At 46.4% G+C, this 18,608-nt stretch overlaps 1 protein-coding gene across 1 annotated transcript; it reads left to right on the plus strand.

The window, feature by feature from the left end:
• On the plus strand, positions 1–18,129 carry LOC138365993 (uncharacterized). The gene is made up of 4 exons (XM_069326711.1): positions 1–139; positions 7,719–10,763; positions 12,778–12,809; positions 17,593–18,129. The coding sequence occupies exons 1-4, from the start codon at positions 1–3 to the stop codon at positions 18,127–18,129; spliced, it is 3,753 nt and encodes a 1,250-aa protein (XP_069182812.1).
• The last annotated feature ends 479 nt before the right edge of the window (positions 18,130–18,608 follow it).

Here is an 18,608-nt window from a genome sequence, read left to right on the forward strand (position 1 = left end):
ATGTTGGAGAATTCAAAATATATTCCTCCAGAGGGACATGACGAGGGAGGAGAGAGCCATGGCGGCAGAAGCAAGGAAGAAGCGCAGGGCAAGAGGAGAAAACCAGGAAATCACAATCCCCAACTCAACATCCCCATAGGTGAGGGGGGAATCCACAACCAGCAACCCAGTAACACCAGAAGGGAGGGCAACTCAACCGCCCTCCTCTGCATAGAAACCACCCACACCCAGAAACCTCCCTGCCCCCACTCAAATGCTCAGCCAACTCTCCCTCCCCCTACACCCCATTCCCACCCTGCTACCCCCTCCCCTACTCCCACCATGTCCTCCCTCCCCCTTCATCCCATACCCTCCCTGTCCCCACTTGACTTGACCCCCCCCCCACCCCTCACCCCAGTATCCTCTGAGACTCAGTTATCCACCTCGCAAATCCTCACCAAATCCTCTCGCCCATGGACCAGCTTCCATCGGCAGAACACTCACCAAGAAGGGAACATGAGAAGGGACAGAAGAAAGTGAGTCTCAAGGCAATGTACACTAACATAGATGGGATTTAAAATATAACAAATGGTCTTGGTGAATGGGTACTAAAAAAAATCCAGACATAATAGCACTCACAGAAACAAAGCTAACGAAAACCATAACAAATGCAGTGTTTCCACAGGACTACTATGTTGTGTGGAAAGAGAGAGAAGGAAGAGGTGGTGGTGGTGTAGATCTGCTGGTAAGAAAAGGCTGGGGTTTTGAGGAGATGGATATTCAGGGCGGTGAAGGTTTCAGTGACTACATAGCAGGTACTGTAACAAATGGACGACAAAAAATTATAGTCGTAAATATAACCCACCACCAAATGACAGAAGACCCAGACGGGAATGTGATAGAAACAACATGGCCACCATTAACATAATAGAGAGAGCAGCTTCTGTTGCTAGCAGGAATGGATCCAGACTTCTAATCATGGGAGACTTCAACCAAGGGAAGATAGATTGTGGGAACAGAGACCCACATGGAGGCCCAGACACATGGAGAGCTAAGCTGCTGGACGTGGCAACAAGAAACTTTCTAAGTCAACGCGTCAAGGCACCAACAAGAATGAGAGGAGGGGATGAACCAGCCTTGCTTGATCTGATATTTACCCTAAATGAGTCGGATATAAGGGAAGTTAAGATGGAAGCCCCCTTGGGAATGAGTGATCCCAGTGAATTGATCTTTGAGTACCTGGTTGAGCTGGGAATTATCTCCCCCCAAAAAATAACTAGGAAACAAAAGGCTGGCATACCGAAAGGGAAACTATGAGGAGATGACAACTGAGTGCCCAAATGAGCCACAGAGATATTAGAAAGAACTTTTTTAGTGTCAGAGTGGTTGACAAATGGAATGCATTAGGCAGTGATGTGGTGGAGGCTGACTCCATACACAGTTTCAAGTGTAGATATGGTAGAGCCCAATAGGTTCAGGAACCTGTACACCTGTTGATTGACGGTTGAGAGGCGGGACCAAAGAGCCAGAGCTCAACCCCCGCAAGCACAACTAGGTGAGTTCACTATCTTGAGGTTATCTTGAGATATTTTCGGGGCTTTTTAGTGTCCCCGCGGCCCGGTCCTCGACAAGGCCTCCACCCCCAGGAAGCAGCCCGTGACAGCTGACTAACACCCAGGTACCAATTTTACTGCTAGGTAACAGGGGCATAGGGTGAAAAAAACTCTGGCCATTGTTTTTCACCGGCGCCCGGGATCGAACCCAGAACCACAGGATCACAAGTCCAGTGTGTTGTCCGCTCGGCCGACCGGCTCGACACTGACAGGTGTGGAGTATGAACACAGGTATGGGGAGACCCACACCACACCTGCCGTCCTCAGTAGTGTCAACACTGCCTACACTGTAATTTACACTTCCTTGTCACTGTTTAATATTAATATATGAATTATACAAGCCCTGTATATGCATATTGTGTTGCAGGAAGTGCGTGCACACGTAACTACTGACATGCACGCGCGTGTGTGTGTTCCTCTGCATGCATTGGGGTGTGTTTGGGTGTGTAACGCACCTGTTTGTACCTGCAGGAACAGGCATTAGCTCTTGGACCCCGCCTTTCGAGCCGTCAACACCAGCGACTCCTGACTTATTTTCCCCTTATGTGTACTGTTAATGGTATTGTTAATGTGTATTGTTAATGTGTATTGTTAATGTGTATTGTTAATGGGTATTGTTAATAGTTAATAAAAAATATTGTATTCTTTCTCAATACGAAAATAATAAACAAATAAGAAACCAAATTCGAACACACACCATACACCACAACACCACCACACACCATACACCATACACCATACACCATACAATACACCACAACACCACAACACCACCTCACACCATACACCATACACCATACAATACACCACCACACACCACACACCATACACCATACAATACACCACCACACACCACACACCATACACCATACAATGCACCACAACACCACCTCACACCATACACCATACAATGCACCACAACACCACCACACCACCTCACACCATACACCATACACCATACAATACACCACCACACACCACACACCATACACCATACAATGCACCACAACACCACCTCACACCATACACCATACAATACACCACCACACACCACACACCATACACCATACAATGCACCACAACACCACCTCACACCATACACCATACAATACACCACAACACCACAACACCACCTCACACCATACACCATACAATGCACCACAACACCACCACACACCATACACCATACACCATACAATACACCACCACACACCACACACCATACACCATACAATACACCACCACACACCACACACCATACACCATACAATGCACCACAACACCACCTCACACCATACACCATACAATGCACCACAACACCACCTCACACCATACACCATACAATACACCACCACACACCACACACCATACACCATACACCATACAATACACCACAACACCACAACACCACCTCACACCATACACCATACACCATACAATGCACCACAACACCACCACACACCATACACCATACACCATACAATGCACCACAACACCACCACACACCATACACCATACAATGCACCACAACACCACCTCACACCATACACCATACAATACACCACAACACCACCATACACCATACAATGCACCACAACACCACCTCACACCATACACCATACAATGCACCACAACACCACCTCACACCATACACCATACAATACACCACAACACCACCATACACCATACAATGCACCACAACACCACCACACACCATACACCATACAATGCACCACAACACCACCACACACCATACACCATACAATGCACCACAACACCACCACACACCATACACCATACAATGCACCACAACACCACCTCACACCATACACCATACAATACACCACAACACCACCATACACCATACAATGCACCACAACACCACCACACACCATACACCATACAATGCACCACAACACCACCTCACACCATACACCATACAATACACCACAATACCCCCACACACCATACAATACACCACAACACCACCACACACCATACAATACACCACAACACCACCACACACCATACAATACACCCCCACACACCATACACAACACCACCACACACCATACAATGCACCACCACCCACCATACAATGCACCACCACACACCATACACCACCACACACCATACACCACCACACAACCACATATAAACACATTAAAACACCTGCGTGTAGCAGCACACACGAACACATTCGTGTCTCGACACATTTCCACATAACACTGCACGAATCACCTCCCCCCCCCCCCCCCCCCGCCACACGTAACCAGCCAATCACTCAACAAGATCCTCACATGAAATAAGTTGAAAACGACGATTTTTATTTAAAATATAAGGCTGAATTACCGGCACGTAAATACGAGAAAATAAGGGAGTTCCTGGGAGATTTACGCAGACGAGTCACAAAAGAGTTGATAATGGTCCAAGATGGACCGAAACGTCGTCGTCAGTTCATCTGTTGGTGTGTAGTTTGGTCATTGTAGGAAAAGTGCAATAGAGTTTAGAAGTTAAAATTGAACAGAAAAATTATTTATTAAATTTAATTTAACAATTTAATAAATTTTAATTTAATTTAATAAGAAATTTAACAGAAAAGCTGGACTACTTCCTTGAGGAGTTTCCTGAAGCCACAAGAAGTTGAGAGGAGTTTGCTCAGTCAACTATTGACCTTCGGGTATCGAACGCCGACCCTGCAGGAAGCCAAGCAGGGGGAGACTGCTTCAATATAGGAACACAGAGAACATATACGGCCCGTGTAAACACCATGAAATACCCGAGTTATTGGAACTGTTATACAATATTCCCCCCAAGCAACATGAGGACATTGAACACATCCACCGGGGTATGGATAAGGGCTCGAACTTATGCACTCAGGGTTCCCAGTCGCGCTTGAGTTCGACCCAGTAGGGTATAGAAAACGGGCGGACCACCAACTCGCGTAAACTGAGACGACGCTGCTATACCGCCCCTTTTCTCACGCCCATTTTGGGCGGAATTTTGAGAAGGGCGGGTGATGGGACCCCCCCCCCCCCCACCCGCCCCCGCCCCGAGGGCTTCAGACCTCTGAAATATCCACTAAATTGTCTCCTGATTTTTTTTTTTTTTTTTAATTTAATTTATGTTTTTTGGCCTGAACAGGTTCAGTATTTTTGTTGTTGTTGTTGAAAGATTAAATTTATGTATATATGTTTAGGGGAATCTTCATGACCGGTGTGGTGAAGAGAAGCGAGGTGGATAAGAGATAAAAGGTGGATAGGACACGTGATGGATGAGAAGACATGTGTTAGATGATTGACACGTTGAACGGAGAGGAACTTGGGGCGGCAAATCTTGGAGACAAAGAGGGCCATGTATGGTTGGGTGCCAGGTGTGTGGTGCCAGCCACGCTCAACTTTGCAAGATGACACATAGGGGGTATGGGAGTGTCATAGGACAGTCGGGGTTGGCCCCAGTGCCATACTTAAAGAAATATTCCCAGTCATAACTCATCCAACTATATTCAGATCTGAAATAGGGGATGTGTTTTCCATAGAGATATTTAACAGTTTCGGTTCCAAACACTCAGGTCTGATAGGAGAGAAAATACTGACTCCCAAAGGCCTGAAAATACCAGTGAAAAATCCTGAAATTTGTATGGATCTGAAACCCCTTTGTAAATAGGCAACAGAACACATCCACTAGAGAGTGCGACACAGTGGTTGCCAGGAACAGGTTGGGCTCAAGCAGGCGACAAGTATGTACTCTACCAGTCCTCAGCACTCCAGGTACACTCTGAGAACAGGAACTGGGTCATGATCTCCCAAACTACATGATACAATGACCAGTCTTCAGACCGTTCAGAGCTCCTGTTACGAGGTAACAGTTAAGAGAATCATACGATGACTTTATTACCTCTCGTGGTGTTGAGGATATCCTCATACTGTACCGTGAGTCTACCACGAGTGATCGCACGACCCTGTATGACTCTCCACCCTGACACATGGACACATCTCACCATCGTGTAGCGAAACTGTGTCACTGACATCACGTAGCGGAACCTGACACGCTCTGTGACCCTTCGTGTAGGGTAGTGACCCTTCGTGTAGGGTAGTGACCCTTCGTGTAGGGTAGAGAAGATGTGTAGATGATGTACATAATGTCTCTCTCTCTCTCTCTCTCTCTCTCTCTCTCTCTCTCTCTCTCTCTCTCTCTCTCTCTCTCTCTCTCTCTCTCTCTCTCTCTCTCTCTCTCTCTCTCTCTGTCTCTCTCTGTCTCTCTCTGTCACTCTCTCTCTCTCTCTCTCTCTCTCTCTCTCTCTCTCTCTCTGTCACTCTCTCTCTCTCTCTCACACATCCACTACACAAAAATCTCTTCCCAAAGGAATAAAAAAATACATCCATAATATTCCAGGTCCAAAATATTTTCTGATAAATTGCCACCTCGGCGCTGGCACAGGGGCGGACGAGCCCCTCTGTAGTGGGGGGCAGGGGAGGGGGGGGCAGGAGGGGGGGGGGTTCAGGGGGTTCAGGGGAGGGGGGGGGGAAGGGGGGAGCCTCGATGCAAAGTGTAGAGAGTATTGGGTCCACTGCTTGATCGTTGGAGTACCTAGTAAGGGGTAGTGGGGGTGAGGGGAGGGGTGGGGGTGAGGGGGAGGGGTGGGGGTGAGGGGGAGGGGTGGGGGTGAGGGGGAGGGGTGGGGGTGAGGGGGGGGGGGGCGTGAATGGGGTGATGGAAAATGCTGAGGATTGGGAGATTGGGAAGTAGATCAAGAAGAAGAATATGGAAGGAGCAATATTACATGGGGGGGTAAAGAGAGATTGTAGTAGGAAGATAGAGGAGAGAGAGAGAGAGAGAGAGAGAGAGAGAGAGAGAGAGAGAGAGAGAGAGAGAGAGAGAGAGAGAGAGGAGGGGAAGCACTAAACACAGAGCTACTCAACAACAACAGGTAGATAGGTAGAGTAGTAGATGACCTCACTAGTAGACTGAAGGCGTAGACAAAACTACACAAGAGTAGACTGGAACCAGAGTAGAGATTGACGCATTGACCACCTTACGATCATTTCGGGGCTCATCGTCCCCGCGGCCCAGTCCTCGACCAGACCTCGCCTGGCTCAAAGACAACAAATTAATCAAAGGATAATTATCAAATACTGGATAATTAATAATTAATAATTGGGATAATTATCAAATACTGGATAATTAATAATTAATAATTGGGATAATTATCAAATACTGGATAATTAATAATTAATAATTGGGATAATTATCAAATACTAAAAAAATAATCAAATAATCAATGGATAATTATTATATATATTTTTTGTGGCGTCAAATGTCATTGAGAGTTAACATTGTTAACGTTATCTTAAGGTTATCTTAAGATGATTTCGGGGCTTTAGTGTCACCGCGAACCGGGCTCCACCCCCAGGAAGCAGCCCGTGACAGCTGACTAACCCCCAGGTACCTATTTTAGTGCTAGGTAACAGGGGCATAGGGTGAAAGAAACTCTGCCCATTGTTTCTCGCCGGCGCCTAGGATCGAACCCAGGACCACAGGATCACAAGTCCAGCGTGCTGTTCGCTCGGCCGACCGGCTCCCGTTGTATTGAGAAGTTCGCTATAGAGGGGAAGGAATGCATAACGTGAAGAGTGGAACATGTTGGGCAAAGTTTTGATTGATATCTTCAGCTATCATTTAACATTTTGCAAGATATACATATGCCGTTGCAACAGTACAGAGAGATAACGTTTTCTGGTGTGATAACACCCATTGCTTGCATGAGAAGAGATATTGAGATATCTCAGATCTCAGATATCTCAGATGAGATAGATCAGAAGAGATATTGAGATATCTCAGATCTCAGATATCTCAGATGAGATAGATCAGAAGAGATATTGAGATATCTCAGATCTCAGATATCTCAGATGAGATAGATCAGAAGAGATATTGAGCAGGAGAGATGACTTCCTCCTCCATGATGTCAACATCAAATTAGTGACATCATTATTTCTGATGTGTTCAACAGACATACAGTTACTTCAACGTAAGTGTTCAACAGACATACAGTTACTTCAACGTTTCAGAAACAGTCGGGATTCGATCAAGAAAAATTCGCGTCTGGTAAAATCCCATTTTGACCAGGAATTTGCAATTGTCATATTCTGCAAGCTGGGTCCTCAAGGAAGAGCTGGGGTCCTCAAGGAAGAGCTGGGGTCTCAAGGAAGAGCTGGGGTCCTCAAGGAAGAGCTGGGGTCTCAAGGAAGAGCTGGGGTCCTCAAGGAAGAGCTGGGGGTCCTCAAGGAAGAGCTGGGGTCCTCAAGGAAGAGCTGGGTCCTCAAGGAAGAGCTGGGGTCCTCAAGGAAGAGCTGGGGTCCTCAAGGAAGAGCTGGGGTCTCAAGGAAGAGCTGGGGTCCTCAAGGAAGAGCTGGGGTCTCAAGGAAGAGCTGGGGTCCTCAAGGAAGAGCTGGGGGTCCTCAAGGAAGAGCTGGGGTCCTCAAGGAAGAGCTGGGTCCTCAAGGAAGAGCTGGGGGTCTCAAGGAAGAGATGGGGTCCTCAAGGAAGAGCTGGGTCCTCAAGGAAGAGCTGGGGTCCTCAAGGAAGAGCTGGGGTCCTCAAGGAAGAGCTGGGGGTCTCAAGGAAAAGCTGGGGGTCTCAAGGAAAAGCTGGGGGTCTCAAGGAAGAGCTGGGGTCTCAAGGAAGAGCTGGGGGCCTCAAGGAAGAGCTGGGGGCCTCAAGGAAGAGCTGGGGGCCTCAAGGAAGAGCTGGGGGTCTCAAGGAAAAGCTGGGGGTCTCAAGGAAGAGCTGGGGTCTCAAGGAAGAGCTGGGGGTCTCAAGGAAAAGCTGGGGGTCTCAAGGAAGAGCTGGGGTCTCAAGGAAAAGCTGGGGGTCTCAAGGAAGAGCTGGGGGTCTCAAGGAAGAGCTGGGGGTCTCAAGGAAGAGCTTGGGTCCTCAAGGAAGAGCTGGGGTCCTCAAGGAAGAGCTGGGGTCCTCAAGGAAGAGCTGGGGTCCTCAAGGAAGAGCTGGGGTCTCAAGGAAGAGCTGGGGTCCTCAAGGAAGAGCTGGGGTCCTCAAGGAAGAGCTGGGGTCCTCAAGGAAGAGCTGGGGTCCTCAAGGAAGAGCTGGGGGTCTCAAGGAAGAGCTGGGACCTCAAGGAAGAGCCGGTTCCTCAAGGAAGAGCTGGGGGCCTCAAGGAAAAGCTGGGGGTCTCAAGGAAGAGCTGGGACCTCAAGGAAGATCTGGGACCTCAAGGAAGAGCTGGGGGTCTCAAGGAAGAGCTTGGGTCCTCAAGGAAGAGCTGGGGTCTCAAGGAAGAGCTGGGGGTCTCAAGGAAGAGCTGGGGGTCTCAAGGAAGAGCTGGGGGTCTCAAGGAAGAGCTGGGGGTCTCAAGGAAGAGCTGGGGGTCTCAAGGAAGAGCTGGGGTCTCAAGGAAGAGCTGGGGGTCTCAAGGAAGAGCTGGGGTCTCAAGGAAGAGCTGGGGTCTCAAGGAAGAGCTGGGGGTCTCAAGGAAGAGCTGGGGGTCTCAAGGAAGAGCTGGGGGTCTCAAGGAAGAGCTGGGGGGCTCAAGGAAGAGCTGGGGGTCTCTAGGAAGAGCTGGGGGTCTCAAGGAAGAGCTGGGGTCTCAAGGAAGAGCTGGGGGCCTCAAGGAAGAGCTGGGGGTCTCAAGGAAGAGCTGGGGTCCTCAAGGAAGAGCTGGGACCTCAAGGAAGAGCTGGGGGTCTCAAGGAAGAGCTGGGGGTCTCAAGGAAGAGCTGGGGGCCTCAAGGAAGAGCTGGGGGTCTCAAGGAAGAGCTGGGGTCCTCAAGGAAGAGCTGGGACCTCAAGGAAGAGCTGGGGGTCTCAAGGAAGAGCTGGGGGTCTCTAGGAAGAGCTGGGGGTCTCAAGGAAGAGCTGGGGGTCTCAAGGAAGAGCTGGGGGCCTCAAGGAAGAGCTGGGGGTCTCAAGGAAGAGCTGGGGTCCTCAAGGAAGAGCTGGGACCTCAAGGAAGAGCTGGGACATCAAGGAAGATCTGGGACCTCAAGGAAGAGCTGGGACCTCAAGGAAGAGCCGGTTCCTCAAGGAAGAGCTGGGGCTTCAAGGAAGAGCTGGGACCTCAAGGAAGAGCTGGGACCTCAAGGAAGAGCTGGTACCTCAAGGAAGAGCTGGGACCTCAAGGAAGAGCTGGTGACTCAAGGAAGAGCTGGGACCTCAAGGAAGAGCTGGGACCTCAAGGAAGAGCTGGGACCTCAAGGAAGAGCTGGGACCTCAAGGAAGAGCTGGGACCTCAAGGAAGAGCTGGGACCTCAAGGAAGAGCTGGGACCTCAAGGAAGAGCCGGTTCCTCAAGGAAGAGCTGGGGCTTCAAGGAAGAGCTGGGACCTCAAGGAAGAGCCGGTTCCTCAAGGAAGAGCTGGGACCTCAAGGAAGAGCTGGTACCTCAAGGAAGAGCTGGTACCTCAAGGAAGAGCTGGGACCTCAAGGAAGAGCTGGTACCTCAAGGAAGAGCTGGGACCTCAAGGAAGAGCTGGGACCTCAAGGAAGAGCTGGGACCTCAAGGAAGAGCTGGGACCTCAAGGAAGAGCCGGTGCCTCAAGGAAAAGCTGGGACCTCAAGGAAGAGCTGGGACCTCAAGGAAGAGCTGGGACCTCAAGGAAAAGCTGGGACCTAAAGGAAGAGCTGGGACCTCAAGGAAGAGCCGGTGCCTCAAGGAAAAGCTGGGACCTCAAAGAAGAGCTGGTGCTTCAAGGAAGAGCTGGGACCTCAAGGAAGAGCCGGTGCCTCAAGGAAAAGCTGGGACCTCAAGGAAGAGCTGGGACCTCAAGGAAGAGCTGGGACCTCAAGGAAGAGCTGGGACCTCAAGGAAAAGCTGGGACCTCAAGGAAGAGCTGGGACCTCAAGGAAGAGCTGGGACCTCAAGGAAGAGCCGGTGCCTCAAGGAAAAGCTGGGACCTCAAGGAAGAGCTGGGACCTCAAGGAAGAGCTGGGACCTCAAGGAAGAGCTGGGACCTCAAGGAAAAGCTGGGACCTCAAGGAAGAGCTGGGACCTCAAGGAAGAGCCGGTGCCTCAAGGAAAAGCTGGGACCTCAAGGAAGAGCTGGTGCTTCAAGGAAGAGCTGGGACCTCAAGGAAGAGCCGGTGCCTCAAGGAAAAGCTGGGAACTCAAGGAAGAGCTGGGACCTCAAGGAAGAGCTGGTACCTCAAGGAAGAGCTGGTACCTCAAGGAAGAGCTGGTGCCTCAAGGAAGAGCCGGTTCCTCAAGGAAGAGCCTCTTGCATTCCTTGACGACACAGTGAGTCCTGATACAACACAATAAATGACTCAATCTCTCTCGACTCCTGCTACTGAAACTTCCACTTAGAAAATTGTTCTGAACTATAAGAACAAAAAACTTCATCAGAGAAAACTTTGGCAAGTTCCATCACGACCAAAAAGTCGAACATTCTTTGAAAAGTTGTCACTTTCAGTGTCAATTTTTTTCAATTGGATCCATCGAAATGGGCTAACATTGATTAGCACATGAAAGGAAAAATAGTATGTTGACAAAATGAATGTTGTTAATGACAATGTTAAACGAGCAATTGCTATGAACGAATCAGTCTGATTCGAATCAGAGCGAATCGAATCATCAATCATCAGAGAAACAGAGAGTTTGGATTCAAAAGCATACATATTCAGTTGGCCAAACTGCACATTCTGAATACTTATTGAGAGTATATATGTGGTCTAGTCCTAGCTGTGGACACCACATGTAGGAAAACATGTCAAATACAGTCACATGTTTGGGGCGGCGGGGATATTGGTACTTTTATAATCTATTGATTTAATTTTGCAATCGTCTGGTGGCAAAATTAAATATTATTTAAGTCGGATAAAAAAATTTGGGTAGGCGTTTTTTGCAAGATGTAACAGTATTACATATATATATATATATATATATATATATATATATATATATATATATATATATATATATATATATATATATAACTAATATTTTGATTTACATTTTTGCAAATTTTTTGCTTTCTTCCTTGTCTCTCTGTCTCTCTACGCTCTCCTTTTCTTCTCTCTCTCTCTCTCTCTCTCTCTATCTTTGTCTCTCTCTCTCTCTCTCTCTCTCTCTCTCTCTCTCTCTCTCTCTCTCTCTCTCTCTCTCTCTCTCTCTCTCTCTCTCTCTCTCTCTCTCTATCTTTGTCTCTCTCTCTCTCTCTCTCTCTCTCTCTCTATCTTTCTCTCTCTCTCTCTCTCTCTCTCTCTCTCTCTCTCTCTCTCTCTCTCTCTCTCTCTCTCTCTCTCTCTCTCTCTCTCTCTCTCTCTCTCTCTCTCTCTCCCCCCCCCCGCCCCCCCTCACCGTATCACAGGTATATCCCAGCCTCATTTGCATATGATTTACATAACGATAATGCCCGACCCTTCTGCCCACTCCTGCTCCAGTATGTAAATTATTACATTTACTGCCTGAGTAAATAAGATTTACTTACATTTACTGCCTGAGTAAATAAGATTTACTTACATTTACTGCCTGAGTAAATAAGATTTACTTACATTTACTGCCTGAGTAAATAAGATTTACTTACATTTACTGCCTGAGTAAATAAGATTTTTTTTCTTCTATTTTTTCCCCTTTGTGCGATATATTTTTAGTTGTAATTTATATATCTATTGTATAAAATAGTCTGTTTGTTCAAAGTTTAGATTGTCCATGTGATTAGGCCTATTGGCTTACTGAAATGGTGAGGCGGGGCCCCAGGAGCTGAAGCCCAACACTACAAACAAACTTTAGTACCACACAAACAACATTTCATCCTAATAACACAAACACAACTTTGCAAACACAAACAAATTAACTGAAAATAATTCATTTTTAACCAATCCAACAAACTCGTGTCATTGTAAAGGAAATTTGTAATTGGTTAATTATCGTTAATTATCCTTGATTCTTCTTTATCATTTTTATAATTGTGTTAATAATGAAGTTAATAATGTTAATATTAAATGATTAATTAATAATTTAATAATATTAATTAGTTAATAATTTATAATTGAATTAAATTATAACTGAAGTTAATAATGTTAGTTAATGTTAATTAATGTTAATAATGCTGAAGTTAATACTGTTTGTATTCTGCAAAATTTTGTATTCTGCAAAATTTTGTTTCAACTTATTCATTTTTTGCATTTTGAATTCTCCATATTTGAAGTTAATATGTTTTTGTATTTTTCAGGTAAGATAATAATGGTTCTGAGGAATAAGGAAGTGAGGAAGAATTGAAACAAAAAAGGGAAGGTAAGTACATATATTTGGTTAAGTTGTATATATTTCTTTTATACATTTTCGTTTCGTTAAAACATATGATTTAAGAATATGAGAATATATGAAATTGGCGAAGACCTACTGATGTGTGTGAGACAGCTGCTATTGGTCCATACGAGGCAGCTGCTATTGGTCCATACGAGGCAGCTGCTATTGGTCCATACGAGGCAGCTGCTATTGGTCCATACGAGGCAGCTGCTATTGGACCATACGAGGCAGCTGCTATTGGTCCATACGAGGCAGCTGCTATTGGTCCATACGAGGCAGCTGCTATTGGTCCATACGAGGCAGCTGCTATTGGTCCATACGAGGCAGCTGCTATTGGTCCATACGAGGCAGCTGCTATTGGTCCATACGAGGCAGCTGCTATTGGTCCATACGAGGCAGCTGCTATTGGTCCATACGAGGCAGCTCCTATTGGTCCATACGAGGCAGCTGCTATTGGACCATACGAGGCAGCTGCTATTGGTCCATACGAGGCAGCTCCTATTGGTCCATACGAGGCAGCTGCTATTGGTCCATACGAGGCAGCTCCTATTGGTCCATACGAGGCAGCTCCTATTGGTCCATACGAGGCAGCTGCTATTGGACCATACGAGGCAGCTGCTATTGGTCCATACGAGGCAGCTCCTATTGGTCCATACGAGGCAGCTGCTATTGGTCCATACGAGGCAGCTCCTATTGGTCCATACGAGGCAGCTGCTATTGGTCCATACGAGGCAGCTGCTAGTGGTCCATACGAGGCAGCTCCTATTGGTCCATACGAGGCAGCTGCTATTGGTCCATACGAGGCAGCTGCTATTGGTCCATACGAGGCAGCTGCTAGTGGTCCATACGAGGCAGCTGCTATTGGTCCATACGAGACAGCTGCTATTGGTCCACACGAGGCAGCTGCTATTGGTCCATACGAGGCAGCTGCTATTGGTCCATACGAGGCAGCTGCTATTGGTCCATACGAGGCAGCTGCTATTGGTCCATACGAGGCAGCTGCTAGTGGTCCATACGAGGCAGCTGCTAGTGGTCCATACGAGGCAGCTGCTATTGGTCCATACGAGGCAGCTGCTATTGGTCCATACGAGGCAGCTGCTATTGGTCCATACGAGGCAGCTGCTAGTGGTCCATACGAGGCAGCTGCTATTGGTCCATACGAGGCAGCTGCTATTGGTCCATACGAGGCAGCTGCTATTGGTCCATACGAGGCAGCTTCTATTGGCCCATACGAGGCAGCTCCTATTGGTCCATACATGGCAGCTGCTATTGGTCCATACGAGGCAGCTGCTATTGATCCATACGAGGCAGCTGCTATTGGTCCATACGAGGCAGCTGCTAGTGGTCCATACGAGGCAGCTGCTATTGGTCCATACGAGGCAGCTCCTATTGGTCCATACGAGGCAGCTCTTATTGGTCCATACGAGGCAGCTGCTATTGGTCCATACGAGGCAGCTCCTATTGGTCCATACGAGGCAGCTCCTATTGGTCCATACATGGCAGCTGCTATTGGCCCATATAAGGCAGCTCCTATTGGTCCATACGAGGCAGCTCCTATTGGTCCATACATGGCAGCTGCTATTGGCCCATATAAGGCAGCTTCTATTGGTCCATACGAGGCAGCTCCTATTGGTCCATACGAGGCAGCTGCTATTGATCCATACGAGGCAGCTGCTATTGGTCCATACGAGGCAGCTGCTAGTGGTCCATACGAGGCAGCTGCTATTGGTCCATACGAGGCAGCTCCTATTGGTCCATACGAGGCAGCTCTTATTGGTCCATACGAGGCAGCTGCTATTGGTCCATACGAGGCAGCTCCTATTGGTCCATACGAGGCAGCTCCTATTGGTCCATACATGGCAGCTGCTATTGGCCCATATAAGGCAGCTCCTATTGGTCCATACGAGGCAGCTCCTATTGGTCCATACGAGGCAGCTGCTATTGATCCATACGAGGCAGCTGCTATTGGTCCATACGAGGCAGCTGCTAGTGGTCCATACGAGGCAGCTGCTATTGGTCCATACGAGGCAGCTCCTATTGGTCCATACGAGGCAGCTCCTATTGGTCCATATAAGGCAGCTCCTATTTATATCCACCCAAATACATTGATATATACGTCTAACCTCCGCTTAAAACAACAGATCCAGAGCCTATTACCCAACCCGGAAATGTGTTCCATAAATCAGTAGCCTTGTTTCCAGACAAGTAGTTAGCAAGGTATTTCGGTGGGTCGTAAACAATCCAGTTTGCATCCACTGTTTAGTGTTCTATTTTGAGCCATATTGGTTATCTTGAGGTTATCTTGAGATGATTTCGGGGCTTTTAGTGTCCCCGCGGCCCGGTCCTCGACCAGGCCTCCACCCCCAGGAAGCAGCCCGTGACAGCTGACTAACACCCAGGTACCTATTTTACTGCTAGGTAACAGGGGCGTAGGGTGAAAGAAACTCTGCCCATTGTTTCTCGCCGGCGCCTGGGATCGAACCCAGGACCACAGGATCACAAGTCCCGCGTGCTGTCCGCTCGGCCGACCGGCTCCCTTATGTCTTAGAGAATGTCTTAATGGGTTTGTGTCTAGTGCGAGAACTGTTTAATGGTGTTAATAGAACCGGGGGAATGATGTTTAGCAAGGGGTGAGTAGCAAGAGTCTGGTTGATCAGGCCAACAGCCAGGAGGTCTGGTCGGAGACCGGGCCCAGGGAGCAATTGATACAGATACTATTGCGTGTACATATGCATTATTGTTTGTGTGTTTGTTTGCTGAGGATGAGATAGGCCTACATACACCCATGTATACCCACAACAGGTTGTGGAGACTGAAGCCATTCACAACTGTATAAGCAGGTATGATAGGGAAATAGGCAAGGAGTCATTGTATTAGACAACCAGCGGCCAGAAAGCTGGGGTCCAGGAGCTTGAGTTCGATCCTGCAGGCACAAATAGGTGAGTGCAAGTAGGTGCACACACACACACACACACACACACAATCGTACCCAACAATAGCTCCCACGATACAATAGCCCCCACAATACAATACCTCCCACAATACAATAGGCAGCTGAGAAGTACTGTCAAATACAAGACAGATAATGACAGGTAAAAGTTTGAAATCAATTTCATAGCCAATTGAACGAATCTCTTTGGAACGATAAATGGAAAAGCTGCGTACTAACTCCTTGATACTGTGTGTGTGTGTGTGTGTGTGTGTGTGTGTGTGTGTGTGAGTGTGTGTGTGTGTGTGTGTGTGTGTGTGTGTGTGTGTGTGTGTGTGTGTGTGTGTGTGTATGTGTGTGTGTGTGTGTGTGTGTGTGTGTGAGTGTGTGTGTGTGTGTGTGTGAGTGTGTGTGTGTGTGTGTGTGTGTGAGTATTGAATCAAGATAGCCACATATGATAACTTACATCAGAGCGCCACATATATGATAACTCAGTTAAGGGGGACCCATTGGATAATTTGGTTTACCAGAACCCATATGCTAACCTGGTTTAAACGAACCCTTATGATAGCTTAGATTTATAGTCATGATAACTGTTTAATAGTGATAACATGATAACTGTTTAATAGTGATGAAAAAGATAACTTTGGATTAAGAAGACCCATACGATAACTCAGGAAAAACGGTTTCATTTGACAACTTAGGTTTAAAGGACACCCATGTGATAACTTAGGTTTAAATGGAACCCATGTGATAACTTGGTTTAAGAGAATCCATATTATAACGTCGTTTAAATGGACCTACGTGATAACACGGTTTAAGAGACCCATATGATATTTTGGGTTTAACAAGGACCATATGATAACTTAAAGATGTTATCGTTGGTGCATTTGTATACAGTGCTATTACTACAGATTAATAGCACTTATACATTCCATTAAATGCAATGGACAATGCTTTAATATTTCTAGTAAATAAAGTTTAAAAACAACATGAACTTGAAAACATTTCACTCAACTATCTAATTGTTAAGATGTATTAATCTGCGTATTGAAATGTAGTGTAGATCTTGGGAGGGTGGGGGGGGGAGTTGTAGTGTATAATAGATCAGCTTTGTATGAAGAGAGAGGGAGGGGGGGGGGACAGTACATTTCAAAAATTCATCCTAACTTAAAAGGTGTTTTATTTGTCTGCTTAAATTATAATTGAATGAACTAGACTCTTGTTATGAAATATGAAAGCAGGTGATTCTTTCTTAGGTTATTGAGAACAAAGTTAATTACGGAAAGAAAGAGTAAGTTGATAATAGAGGAGACTATTAAGAGAAAAGAGGGAAAATGGCTAATATTCTGAAGATAGAAATAGTACACACAATACAGACAGACAGACAGACAGACAGACAGACAGACAGACAGACAGACAGACAGACAGACAGTCAAGGCAACGATAATTCACGACCACAAAGAAAATAAAGTGGGCGTCCATTAAATTAATTGAAACGCGGCATGTCAGTACCGTAGACTTTTGCACATAATATTAGTACATTCGCATGGGCCCGAGTAGCCCAGGTTCTGCTGCGTATTGTAGAGAGTGGAAAATTGATAGAACGAGTTCCTACTTGCTGAAGAACCTTGCAACATAATTCTCCAGCCTTGACAAGGAATTGAAGGCCCTGGAAGTCATTGTCGCTCTGCAACAAAGAGTCGAACACCACTTCGACTCGACGAACAAACAAGTAATCAAGAAATCAACAATCATTCGAACTGAAACATTTGACAGTTAACATTTAGACTGACAACTGACGAACAGTTAACATTTAGACTGACAACTGACGAACAGTTAACATTTAGACTGAGAACTGACGAACAGTTAACATTTAGACTGAGAACTGACGAACAGTTAACATTTAGACTGACAACTGACGAACAGTTAACATTTAGACTGACAACTGACGAACAGTTAACATTTAGACTGACAACTGACGAACAGTTAACATTTAGACTGAGAACTGACGAACAGTTAACATTTAGACTGACAACTGACGAACAGTTAACATTTAGACTGAGAACTGACGAACAGTTAACATTTAGACTGAGAACTGACGAACAGTTAACATTTAGACTGACAACTGACGAACAGTTAACATTTAGACTGACAACTGACGAACAGTTAACATTTAGACTGACAACTGACGAACAGTTAACATTTAGACTGACAACTGACGAACAGTTAACATTTAGACTGAGAACACTCAAACAAGGCAAATTGGCCATTCTTAGTAGTTTAGAGAACCAAACAGCCTTTAGACCTATGGGACAGCAATTCGCCACAGCACCAGACCATTAAACAAGCTAACCCCAGTTCGAAGTATGACCTAATTCAATCAGCAACAAACCAACTATACATTAACGAGTGCGTAACTAGGCAGCGTTCATTCCATTCAAGTGCAAGAACGTTTATTGAAACAATAAGATTCCTCTCAGAAGCGTAGAACAGATTGGGCACAGTCTCCCCTCAAAAAATCCCATCATTGCAGACTGAATGACACTTACAGATAACAAGTGTTATCAGTTAGTGCTACATCAGGAATGGAACGACCATTGTTCACATAGAAAGAACAAGCAAAAGATGTGATATAAACTTTGATCAACAATTAATGACTTTTACTGTCATAACCCAAAGATGGAAAGTTTGCAGTGACGATGTGGAAAGTAACCAAGAGTGACCAGGAGTGACCAACAGTGATCAATAGTGACCAAGAGTGACCAACAGTGATCAATAGTGACCAAGAGTGACCAGGAGTGAGCAGGAGGGACCAACAGTGA

Source organism: Procambarus clarkii, chromosome 18 (genome assembly GCF_040958095.1).
Source record: "Procambarus clarkii isolate CNS0578487 chromosome 18, FALCON_Pclarkii_2.0, whole genome shotgun sequence".
NCBI classification, from domain to species: domain Eukaryota; kingdom Metazoa; phylum Arthropoda; class Malacostraca; order Decapoda; family Cambaridae; genus Procambarus; species Procambarus clarkii.

Excerpts from the sequence above, each read along its gene's own strand:
- LOC138365993 (XM_069326711.1), top strand. The coding sequence starts at position 1 with ATGTTGGAGAATTCAAAATATATTCCTCCAGAGGGACATGACGAGGGA. Across the intron at positions 140-7,718 it reads CCAACTCAACATCCCCATAG|GAATTTGCAATTGTCATATT; the intron begins GTGAGGGGGGAA and ends CATTTTGACCAG. Across the intron at positions 12,810-17,592 it reads TGGTTCTGAGGAATAAGGAA|TTAACATTTAGACTGACAAC; the intron begins GTGAGGAAGAAT and ends ACTGACGAACAG.